The sequence below is a fragment of the Armigeres subalbatus genome, unplaced genomic scaffold (assembly GCF_024139115.2).
Source record: "Armigeres subalbatus isolate Guangzhou_Male unplaced genomic scaffold, GZ_Asu_2 Contig1541, whole genome shotgun sequence".
Lineage (NCBI taxonomy): Eukaryota > Metazoa > Arthropoda > Insecta > Diptera > Culicidae > Armigeres > Armigeres subalbatus.
Window position 1 is genome coordinate 130,834 of NW_026942331.1, and position 11,165 is coordinate 141,998.

Below are 11,165 nucleotides of genomic sequence, written 5' to 3' on the forward strand. Positions count from 1 at the left end.
CCAAAAATTTCTTACTGAAATTAAATATTTTATTCTCAATTTAATTATTTTGCAATTCAAAAGTACCAAATCTGCACGACTTTTATTTTGAAAGTACAAAATTTTTAAAAGCACAATTATTTTTTTCTCTGTGTAGTCATTTGAACCGAGTTTGTGAAGAACATCTCAGTGATGTGAAATACATCAGACTTGATGGTGTAATTTGGAATGAAATATCAACATTCTGAAACACACGAGTCGAACGTGTATTTGTTATGGTTATTCATGGATGTGCATATCATATGGTAGTGTATCAATAATGAATTTGGATGTATTCAATGACATTTGAACTGAGGATGTCAAGAACATCGTAGTGATGTGGATTGCACTAGAATTGATGGTGTAAGCTGATTGAAAATATCCATATTCCGAAAAACATGAATCGAACGTGTTTTTTTTATCAGTGTGGGGCACGGAAAATCAACATCCCAGCCCCATTTAAAATGCACGGGGACCAAAATCCGGCGGAAAATTTTCCCGAGGTGTAAGCCCGGATAAAAATGTACTATTGGTTCAATAGTGTAAACAATTGAATTACCATACAATGTACGGTATACAATTGGATATATTGTTTCTGGATGGTTGCACAGATTGTATCAACACTGAGGATACAATACATCAACATATTTCTCTAATGTAACAATACTTGCAATTGGTTTTGAAACGTTTTCGTACATAAGATTCATATATTGATAACTTTTGAAACGTTTCTTTACATTGCATATAAACTATATAACAATATTTGCCTCATAGCGCAAATATGCATTTTCCCTTTAAATTGCATTGTTGAACAGTAAAGCTGTCACCACTGAGAAATCAAAAATCGTATTGTATTACTATACAAATACAATACAATCCATTGTATTTTGAACAGTTTTATTCTGATATTTCAACAATATATTAACCATACACTCTATTGTGTGACGAAAAAAATGTTTGGAAAAATCTCAGATTTTGTATAGTTACGATACTTAACAACCCGTACATTCTATTGCGAAAACTTCATTTACATTTGAGTAAATAATTCATAACAATGCATTCTAATGTATTTCTATGGTTTCATTTACAATATAATCTATTGCCAATTTAGGCTCTGTCTCAATTGGATAATTAAACTGAAATTAAACTTAAAAGTGACATTTCAATAATTATCAAATAACCCTGCTCGCAGAGCAAGATTACTTTTGACAGATATCGAATCATTTTCCATCGATGTCCTATTGGAATTGCTGGGTAGCACCAGCCATTCTTATAACGGGGTGATTTTTCAATTTTCGAACTGTCACTTTTAAGTTTAATTCTCCAAATGAGACAGACCCTTAATGTTATTGATAGTAGTGTTACAATAAATTTTATTGTTATTCTACTGTATTTTTTATTCGGGAGGTTGCCTTTAGTCCGGATCTCGCTAATTCGGAATTTTCCGGATTAAGGTCAGTATCGACTTAAGGTTGGTATCGTGTTCAAAAGAAATTTCTTTTTCTATCTCAATCACATGTTAAATTCCGTTCACTGAATCGGAAAAGTAAAGAATCGAAACAAAATTCTTACAACAGTATCCACATGAAAAGAACAAAAAACAAATTTGGAATTTGTAATGTTCCCACGCAAAGTAATCCAGCTTTTCGCGCACGGTAATGGCGGCTCTGTGGATTTAAAAGTGTATCCGTCCCTGTACTTCTTTGACATCTGACTTGGGTTTGACATTTCGATTATCCTCTCCCCTCATCCTGGAACAGGAGGAAAATGGAATGTCAAACCCAAGCCAGATGTCAAAGAAGTACAGGGACGGATACACTTTTAAACCCACAGAGCCGCCATTACCGTGCGCGAAAAGCTGGATGGGAGCTGTCAATTTACTTTAGGAGCAATATTCCGCTCGATTATTCCGTAAGGAAAAGTGACAATTTGCTCCATGCAGATCAGTTGTCAAAATTTCTCTTGGTAATATTGAACAAAATTCCGTAACCTCTCTACTTTTTAAGTCGATACTGGCCTTTAAAAAGTAGAGAGGTTACGGAATTTTGTTCAATATTACCAAGAGGAATTTTGACAACTGATCTGCATGAAGCAAATTGTCACTTTGACTTACGGATAATAATCGAGCAGAATATGTTTCCGAAAGTAAAGTGACAGCTCCCATTACTTTGCGTGGGAACCTTACAAATGCCAATTTTGGTTTTTGTTCTTTTCATGTGGATGATACTGTTTTAAGCACTATGTTTCGATTCTTTACTTTTCCGATTCAGTGAACGGAATTTAACATGTGATTGAGATAGAAAAAGAAATTTCTTTTGAACACGATACCAACCTTAAGTAAAAGTGACAATTTGCTCCATGCAGATCAGTCGTCAAAATTTCTCTTGGTACAGTAGACGTTCGATAACTGCAAGTCATTTAACTGCAATGCTTTTTAACTGCAATTCGATAGTTGCAACACAGTTTCATCACAGTTGACCATCGAGTTTCAACTGTTTCCTTGACTGTTTCACCTAAGTCCCGGGTGCACTCTTCTGAGCACAATAAAAGTGTATCCAATTCACGAATTATTTAATTCATTTTCATAAGGGTCTTTATACCGGGAACAAAACACACGTTTATAACTGATTATTAATAAGCTAAACGGATGATTTGGAATACTCGTTAAAGTGAAAAAGTCTTCGTAAAACAAAAATCATGCGGAAAATTTTATTCGAGATACCAATACTTTCACACAAAAAGCTGCTGGCTGCACCTGACAGTTCGTGACAGCAGTTGACTGGCAGCAGCTGAAGTTACATTTTTTCCTCTTTGCAAGTCCCGTCCCAGGTTGCAACGTCTCAGCATGCAACAGATATCTGGCAACCCCAATCCTACCCACTATAGTATACGTTTGACAATAGCCAACATCTTTGAGTTTCCCATTGTTCTATTGAAATTGGGTTTCCCACTGACAATTCTATTTTGTAAACAAACCACTATTCCGAATTGATTTTTTCCAAATAGACGTAATTATTTTTCATCATTTTTCAAGAACTTGTGCGAAAGTATGAAAGCGAGGTGTATTTCAACAAGAAAATTGATGTCTTTAATAAATTTTCAGATTTCAATCGGCACCAAGCGCTCTACTTCGCCAAAATATCATGATATTCAAAATACATTTTCAATGGCAGGTTTCAACGATTATGATTACGCCTTCGTATTAAATTAATCGACGATTTTGATGCTGGCATCAGAAACATGGCCGCTTCGCAGACCCCTAGGCATGCAAGGAATCTGACAATATTCCCGGCTCGATTCCCGGGATGAACCCCCTTGTACACAAAATTTAAAAAAAAGATTTTTTCCTCGGGCAGCAATGTCAAACCGCGCATCGCATCAGAACTCAGAAGACAGCTAAAACATGTAAACAATAAAAAAAATCATTTTTCGCGGATGTAAAGCAAACTCACATTAGTTTTGTTAATTTCGCCGTAATTTCCTGATATAATTGGTCTAAAACGCAGAAATAATGAACGAATCCTTATCAGAGTGTTTTACCTGCATGCGTAAAACAGAAAACGTTCTACGTATCTGCGATGAAACGAACATCGAAAGGGTCGATCAGATCCTGGCCAGGCACTTTTGGTTCCAGGTGAGCACTAGGAAAATAATGGAGAAAATGCTTGCTTGATAATAATGATCTTGATTTTAGAAACGGGACTTTGAACTGTCGGTACTTTGCACCAGTTGTTGGGAAAAAATCGACGAGTTCCATAAATTCTACTGCGAGGTAGCTCATGTTCATCAGGTTGATGCGCTGCGGGTGGTCAAGCTGCAAGATAGCCAGGATGAGATCGCATCAACGAAAAAGCGCCGGGGGCGAAAGCGAAAGAAACAGCTTTCAGAAGATGACACTGATGAAGAGAGGAAGACTCCGACCAGCGATTTAAGTTTTCCTGTGCCGGTGGAAGTGAAGCTGGAAATTACGGAACCAGAAGTGGAGATTTTTGTCGAGGAGCATGAACAGGTCAAGCAGGAGAATTTGAGAGAATCGGAGGAGGATGAAGAAAGTGATGCTGAAGAGGAGGAATCGGATGAGGATTCGATGAAGCCGATAGCAGCAAGACGTAGGCAATCCAAGAGACGAAACCATCGCGGTACGAAGTCATTCATGGGAGAAAAAGATGCGTACATCCTCAAGCATTTGGATAAACTGGTTTGCGAACAGTGCAATGAAGAGTTTGACACTTTTAAAAAACTGGAGAAGCACTGTAAAAAAGAGCATAACTCTTCCGCTTCTGTTGTCTGCTGTAATCGAGCTTATCATAAGCAGCTCAGTTTGTATCAACATCTGTGCCGGCACAAAAATCTGCTCAAGTACCAATGTAAGGAGTGTGACCGCTGCTTCAAAAACGTAGACGGACTGAAGATGCATAATTTGCTGCATCACACACCGGAAGAAGAGAAAATGTTCCGCTGCCAACTGTGCCAGACGGCTTTTGCCACGGAATCGTTTCTGACTAGTCACCTTAACTGGCACGCCACGGTAGAACCGAAAAACATCATTTGCCATAAGTGCAATAAATATTTTACTAACACAAAAATGCTGGAGAACCACACAATAACTCATCATCCGGAGTTTCTAGACCCGGAAGGGTTTTCGATCGAAACGGATGGTATGCAACAATCGATGGAAGAACATCAGCCATTAGATCAACCTTTACTTGACGAGTCCGAAACATCATTCAAACGACCCCAAGAATTGGCCAAACCGATCCGCCAAAAAAGCATAGAAGAGTCGGCCAAAGAGGACGATCTCATACGGAAGTACTGCTCGCTAACCTGCGACTTGTGCGACTTTATCGGGGCCACGTTCAACAAGGTAAAGGTGCACTACAAAAACGTCCACCAAGTGCCGGGTTTCGCCGTCTGTTGTGCGCGCAAGTTCAGCAAAAAGAGCCGACTTTACGAGCACGTGTGCGTTCACGAGAATCCGGAACACTTCAAGTGCCAGGTGTGCGACAAAACGTTCCAAAACAGCTTCGGCTTGACGAACCACATGATGTGGAAGCACACTCCCGACTCGGAGAAACCGTTCCGGTGTGACGTATGCGGTAACCGATTCTGGAAGGAATATCTGCTGAAACAACATATGGAATATCATCTGGCGCTGGAGGAGAAGAAGTACGCCTGCAAGGAGTGCGATCGATTGTAAGTTTGTTGGGTTGGGATCGTAAGGGGAAATAAAATCTGATCATTGATTATTTTGAATTTAATTTCAGCTTCGGAACCAGCCTGTTACTTAAATCGCATGAGCAAACCGTACATGGTCTCAGCGCTAGCTGGGTGTGTGACATCTGCGCCAAAGGATTCACATTGAAATCGGCGCTAGAGTTCCACCGGCAGCAGCACACACAGGAGGGCTTGGCGGCGCAGAAGGCTCAGTGCAAGTACTGCAACCTCTGGATGAAGAACGTGCGCAGTCTACAGAGCCACCTGAAGCGCTGCAAATCCGACCCGGTCACGTGTGACATCTGCGAAAAAGAGTGCTCGAACACGTTCTCGCTACAAAGCCACAAGAAGTTTGTCCACTCGAACGTTCCGTTGTACGCGTGCAAATTTTGCGCCAAGCCATTCAAGCGATTGTTACGGTTGAGGGTAAGTTAACCACAAACTTGTGTGATAGTTTTAGAAGAAACTAAGGGAACTCGTAATTTACAGGAACACGAAGCAGGACACACCGGAGATACGTTGTACAAGTGCGAGTTCTGTCCGCGGACCTGTAACTCGAGTTCAAATATGTACACCCACAAGAAGGTTGCCCATCCAGAACAGTGGGCGGAAAAGGTGGCCAGCCGGTTCCATAAACGGTAGAAAGGTTCCGGAAATCTGTCCGCATTAGTGGGTAAGTCATCTCGGTGTGTAGGTAAATTATTACGAAATCTAGTATCGAATACACATAGAGCGTGTGATGATGGGTTGGACGAAATTGATTTCGATGACCACTTCCCTTGAAGCAGATGACAAATAATTGAAAATGAAAACATGAGGAGGACAGATTAAATGGCAAAGTGATGAAAGACAGTACAAAAATATGAAGGTGAACGAAAGTAAAAGGTAAAATAGATAAAATATAAAAATGTTTAAAAAAGGAAATGGGTTTCAAGCAAAGATACATTTGAAGGAAAGAAATACAGATAGAGGAATTTGTTCGGATTTGAACCAAATTTCTCGAAGCAGCCTGGATTTTGCGGCAGCTCAAACTAGAATTTATATTTAATTAGCAACTCACAGTTTTATCTTTAGTGTCTACTTACAATAATTGGTCTTATTGTACTCTTGCACACCACACCTTTCTACTCGATCCTGGTTTCTTTTTGTATCGGATACTTTCCCTGCGTACAAATAACAATCTTTAATTCAGTGTCAATTTCTTTTCAGGTCACTTTCTATAACTTACAAGCCGCAATTAATTATGATTTCTTTTCTTTTCAGTTACGATATAAGGCGATCACCGAGATGAACAGTTGGACTATTTGAAAGGAATTTGAAAGCACTTATTAATAAATAATCCATTTTCCTGAATAGTATAATTTGTACAATTACTTACTGCAAATATTCCACAATCCTAAGCACAAGATAGTTTACTGGCACTTATAATTCACAGTATAAGATTTTATAAATTCAACGCATCTAATTCAATCCTAATGGCAGATTTGTTTACATTTCTTCATCTTTTCTTCTATCAATTCATTCTTTATCCTCCTTTCTAAGCAGACGATGTAAATCGGCAACGAAACTCAGGCAGGCTTGTTCCGTTTGTATGTAGCAGTGTTGGTGGACACGGTGGGTATGATAGCGGTGTTAACATACCCCTGCCCGTAACATCCTGCAACACCAGGATTTACTATCTGATCTCCATCACCGCTATGTTAGCAGCTGCGCGACGAAACACCCCGCGAGTCGTGCGAACCATCGCTTGTCTCACTCTTCCATCTGAACCCCGTATCACTTCTTCAACGATTCCTCTGACCCAACCTTTTCTGTGTTTTCCATCGACAAGGAACACTAAATCATTTACTTGTAACGGTTTTTGCTCTTCGAACCATTTGGTACGTTTGTTGATCGTCGATAGATATTCCTTCAACCACCTTTCCCACATTTGATTCGCCAGTCGTTGAGATCGCTTGTAAGCATTACGCAAAGCCTCGGCCATTCTACCTCGCTTTGAGTTATCATGTCCGCATCGGTAACCGATCCACGTAGAAAATGATTCGGAGTGATCGCCTCGACATCATCCTCTTGTGACACATATGTCAATGGTCGTGTGTTGATCATATCTTCAGTTTCAGCGAGTGTCGTCGACAGAACTTCGTCTGACAGGGTTTGCCCATTGTTTAACGTATTCAATGCTTCCTTCACTGATCTTACCATCCTTTCCCATATTCCACCCATGTGGCGTAGCCGGAGGGATAAAATGCCACGCTGTCGCTGCACTAGAAACGTTCTCTGCGCATTCGAGATGAATTTTTCGCATTTCATTGTCTGCACCCTTAAAACACGTCGCGTTGTCCGAGAAAATCTCTCTCGAAACCCCACGTCTGCAACTGAATCTCCGAATGGCCATTAAGCAGGATTGTGTTGATAGACTTGCGACAACTTCTAAATGTACTGCACGAACTGCAAGACAGGTGAATACGGCCACCCATCGCTTCTCCTTTCTACGTCCAACAGTTACTTCAATTGGTCCTAAGTAGTCTATACCCACCGAGTAGAAAGGTCGGTGGTGTGGTGTAATACGTTGTACTGGGAGTGGCGCCATTATAGGAACTTGAGGACAACATCGATGAACTTTACACCACGTACACTCATTCATAACATGGCGCACAGCGGCGCGGATGTTCGGAATCCAGAACCTTTTTTTTTTTTTTTTTTTTTTTTTTTACAAGGGAGAATGCATTTACACACTAACCCAGTACACGTGCATTGTAGTTGCCAAACTACCACACGGAAGTGTACTGGAGTGTCGGACTCGACCATACCGGTAATACCGACTAAACTCCCTTGGGCTCCACCATCGTTTCCCCCAGGAACTACCTCGCAGTACTACTTCTGGGGGACGGCAGTACTAAGCGTACTCACTCATTATCGCTCACACAGGCACTCGTCCCACGCGAGACTGACTTGGGTGCTCGCACCCCATTCACTCCATTTGAGTCTTACTTGGATGCTCTCCCGGACGCTCCGCTGCCATGCCTCGAGGTGTCAATAGCGGTAACTGCCTGGGCCTACAGATATTGCGCTACGACACTCTGCCTCAGCACGAGCAGATCAATCACACCACTGCCGAAGCAGACCATACGCTACCCTGCCGAAGCAGGGACACTCCCCATGCACCACATGTGCACAACTGTAGGTGTGTGGGTACAACCCACTGCTACCCTGCCGCCGAAGCAGCTTCTCCAAAGACCATTCGCTCCATGTGACCCTTTTCGGGTGCTCACTCTAACACTCCACTGCAATGCCTCGAGGTGTCGATGGGATACCTCGACTCCTGCCTCAGCATGTGCAGTCCATACTCAGACTTCTGCTGCGCTTTGAGGTGACAATAGCGGCGGAGACACGCTATGACACTCCTGCCTCAGCACAACCAGATCACTCACTCCCTGCCGAAGCAGCTCACGCGCTACCCTACCGAAGTAGGTACACTCCACAACTTATTCTAACACTCCACTGCCATGCCTCGAGGTGTCGATAGCGGTATGTGGGGACTAATCAACGATACTACGCTACGACACTCTTACCTTAGCATGTGCAGTCCATACTCAGACTTCTGCTGCGCTTCGAGGTGGCCATAGCGGCGGCGACTCGCTATGACACTCATGCCTCAGCACAAACAGATCACTCACTCCCTGCCGAAGCAGCTCACGCACTACCCTACCGAAGTAGGGACACTCCACATGCCAGTTGGCACTCCCTCCCTGGGCTTGTGCTTTTGAAGCGGCACACAGTCGCTTTGATAGAGTCCGCTTACGGGCACTTGTGGTTTTTTGGGAGGGATTTTAGCAGAGCCCACTGCTAAATCCCACCACGCCCTAGGCAGTTCTCCCTGACTCGCAGACAGCTGGGGAGGGGTCGTCAAACCCTTGGACATCATGCTGTTCCTGCTGTCCCTGCTGCCCCCATCCAGAACCTTTGACGTAGCTCATTTGTCACCGTCTCTCGATTACCATGGCCAAATTTTTCATGATAGAAATGAATAACTTTTTCTGTCGTTGGATGCTTCCGTGGCAAGATTATAGGAAATTTCTTATCAAATGATAGCTCCTCTGACAACTCCAGTCTGCCGCCCATACGAAGTACGCCATTTTCGTCCAGGATTGGTGTTAATTCATAGATGGAACTAGATTTCTTGACTGCTTCTTCCTTCTCTCCTGGTTTTCGGCTGAGGTTCTTAGAAAGCAAATTTATTTCGTCGGGAAAACTATTCTGCTGCGCTTGTTTCCAGAGAACAATCTCAGCTCTATAAAATTCATCCTTCTGAAGCGGCCTTTGATTCGATTTCAGAAGTGCTAGGATTCTTTGCTGCATATTATGCGTTGCTTTAACGGTGATTAGCAGTTGTCCAGTCATCTTGCGCTTGCAGTTATCGACGAATCTAACTACATACGCCATTACCCTTAGAAGTTTTGTCCAGCGTGAACACCGGTCGACATCAATGACATTATGATACGACACATGACCCCTAGCCTCCTCAGCTGTTTGCTCGAAAGGTACTTCGAGAGTTGGCCATTCGTTTTCCGATTGATAGAGGAACGATGCACCTCGAAACCATTCCCCATCGCTGTCAAAGGTATCTCGACGCCACTTCGTCAGGACATCTGCTTGATTTTGTTTGGTTGGTACCCATCGCCAATCAGTCGCTCTGGTGAACTCAAGTATCTCTCCGATGCGATATGCAACAAATTGTTTGTATTGATGTTGGTCTGATCGGATCCAACTCCAGACAGTCCGCGAATCAGTCCACAAGACACATCGATTGATATTCAGCGAATGTGTAGCTATCAACGTTTGACTCATTCGAGCGCCTAGAACGCCCGCCATTAGCTCCAACCTCGGGATTGATTGTAGTTTCAATGATGCTACCTTTGAACGAGACATAATCAGCGTACACCTAATAGCTCCGCCAGTAACCACTCGCAAGTATGCGACGCAACCGTACGCGTGTTCACTAGCATCTGTAAAAAATGTGTGCCTCAGCTGACTCGATTTCTGATGATGAATAATCTCCAAGATAGCATCGCGGTATGCGAATGTTTTCCACCACAGGTAGTAGATCAATCCAGCGCTTCCACATTTCCCAGCATTCATCGCCAATGACCTCGTCCCAATCGCAGCCACTACGCCATAAAGTTTGTACAATAATCTTACCATGAATGGTAAACGGAGCAAGGAGACCCAACGGATCAAAGAAACCCATAACACAGCTAAGAACAGCACGCTTTGTTGGGCGTTTTTCTCCACTGAAGTATGGAAGATGATGCTCTCGGTGTTTTGTGGAGAACAAAAACTCATCGCTTACAGGATCCCACACCATCCCGAGCACTCGTTCTTGGGATGTCGCTTTGTCTTCGTGAAATGGAACGGGCGTGATAGGCCTTTGTTCGCCTAAACTTTGCAGGACTTCATTCGAGTTCGAAACCCAATTCCTGATCTCAAAACCTCCCTTTTGGTGAACGAATTTGACTTCCTTCGCACGTCTAATTGCTTCTTCGATAGTATCTACGCTATCGAAGTAATCGTCAACATAGTGTCGTTCAATGATTGCAGTCGCTGCTTCTGGAAATTGGTCAGCGTAATCTTGTGCGTTGCGGTTTTTTATGTACTGAGCTGAGCTGGGGGAACTTGTTGCTCCAAAGGTGACGACGTCCATGATGTACACGCGTGGAGTCTCTTTAGGGTTGTGGCGATATAAGAAACGCTGAAACTGCTTATCTTGAGGTATGATTTTGATTTGGTGATACATCTCACGCAGATCACCACCTATAGCAATTCGATGCTCACGGAACCCTGCTATAACTGTTACTAGAGGAACCAGCATGTCGGGTCCCTTCAACAGTTGGTCGTTTAAAGATACACCTTGAACTGTTGCAGCTGCGTCCCAC

General features: G+C 42.8%; 1 protein-coding gene and 1 long non-coding RNA gene across 3 annotated transcripts; one reads left to right on the forward strand and one right to left on the reverse strand.

Moving 5' to 3' along the window:
* Nucleotides 1-3,398: 3,398 nt before the first annotated feature.
* Nucleotides 3,399-6,593, forward strand: LOC134202956 (transcription factor grauzone-like). 2 transcript variants are annotated; one of them, XM_062677958.1, is made up of 5 exons: nucleotides 3,399-3,652; nucleotides 3,713-5,211; nucleotides 5,283-5,658; nucleotides 5,722-5,905; nucleotides 6,496-6,593. In XM_062677958.1, exons 1-4 carry the CDS (start codon nucleotides 3,530-3,532, stop codon nucleotides 5,872-5,874), a joined length of 2,151 nt encoding a protein of 716 aa, XP_062533942.1. In that variant the 5' UTR covers nucleotides 3,399-3,529; the 3' UTR covers nucleotides 5,875-5,905; nucleotides 6,496-6,593. The 2 variants fall into 2 exon arrangements, with proteins under 2 accessions (XP_062533942.1, XP_062533941.1); XM_062677957.1 differs by lacking the exon at nucleotides 6,496-6,593 and having other exon boundaries at nucleotides 5,722-5,975.
* On the reverse strand, nucleotides 6,124-6,925 carry LOC134202957 (uncharacterized). The gene is made up of 3 exons (XR_009977389.1): nucleotides 6,611-6,925; nucleotides 6,461-6,532; nucleotides 6,124-6,395 (listed from the first exon to the last, which is right to left on the reverse strand). It is a non-coding gene; the product is annotated as an uncharacterized LOC134202957 (long non-coding RNA).
* Nucleotides 6,926-11,165: the final 4,240 nt, after the last annotated feature.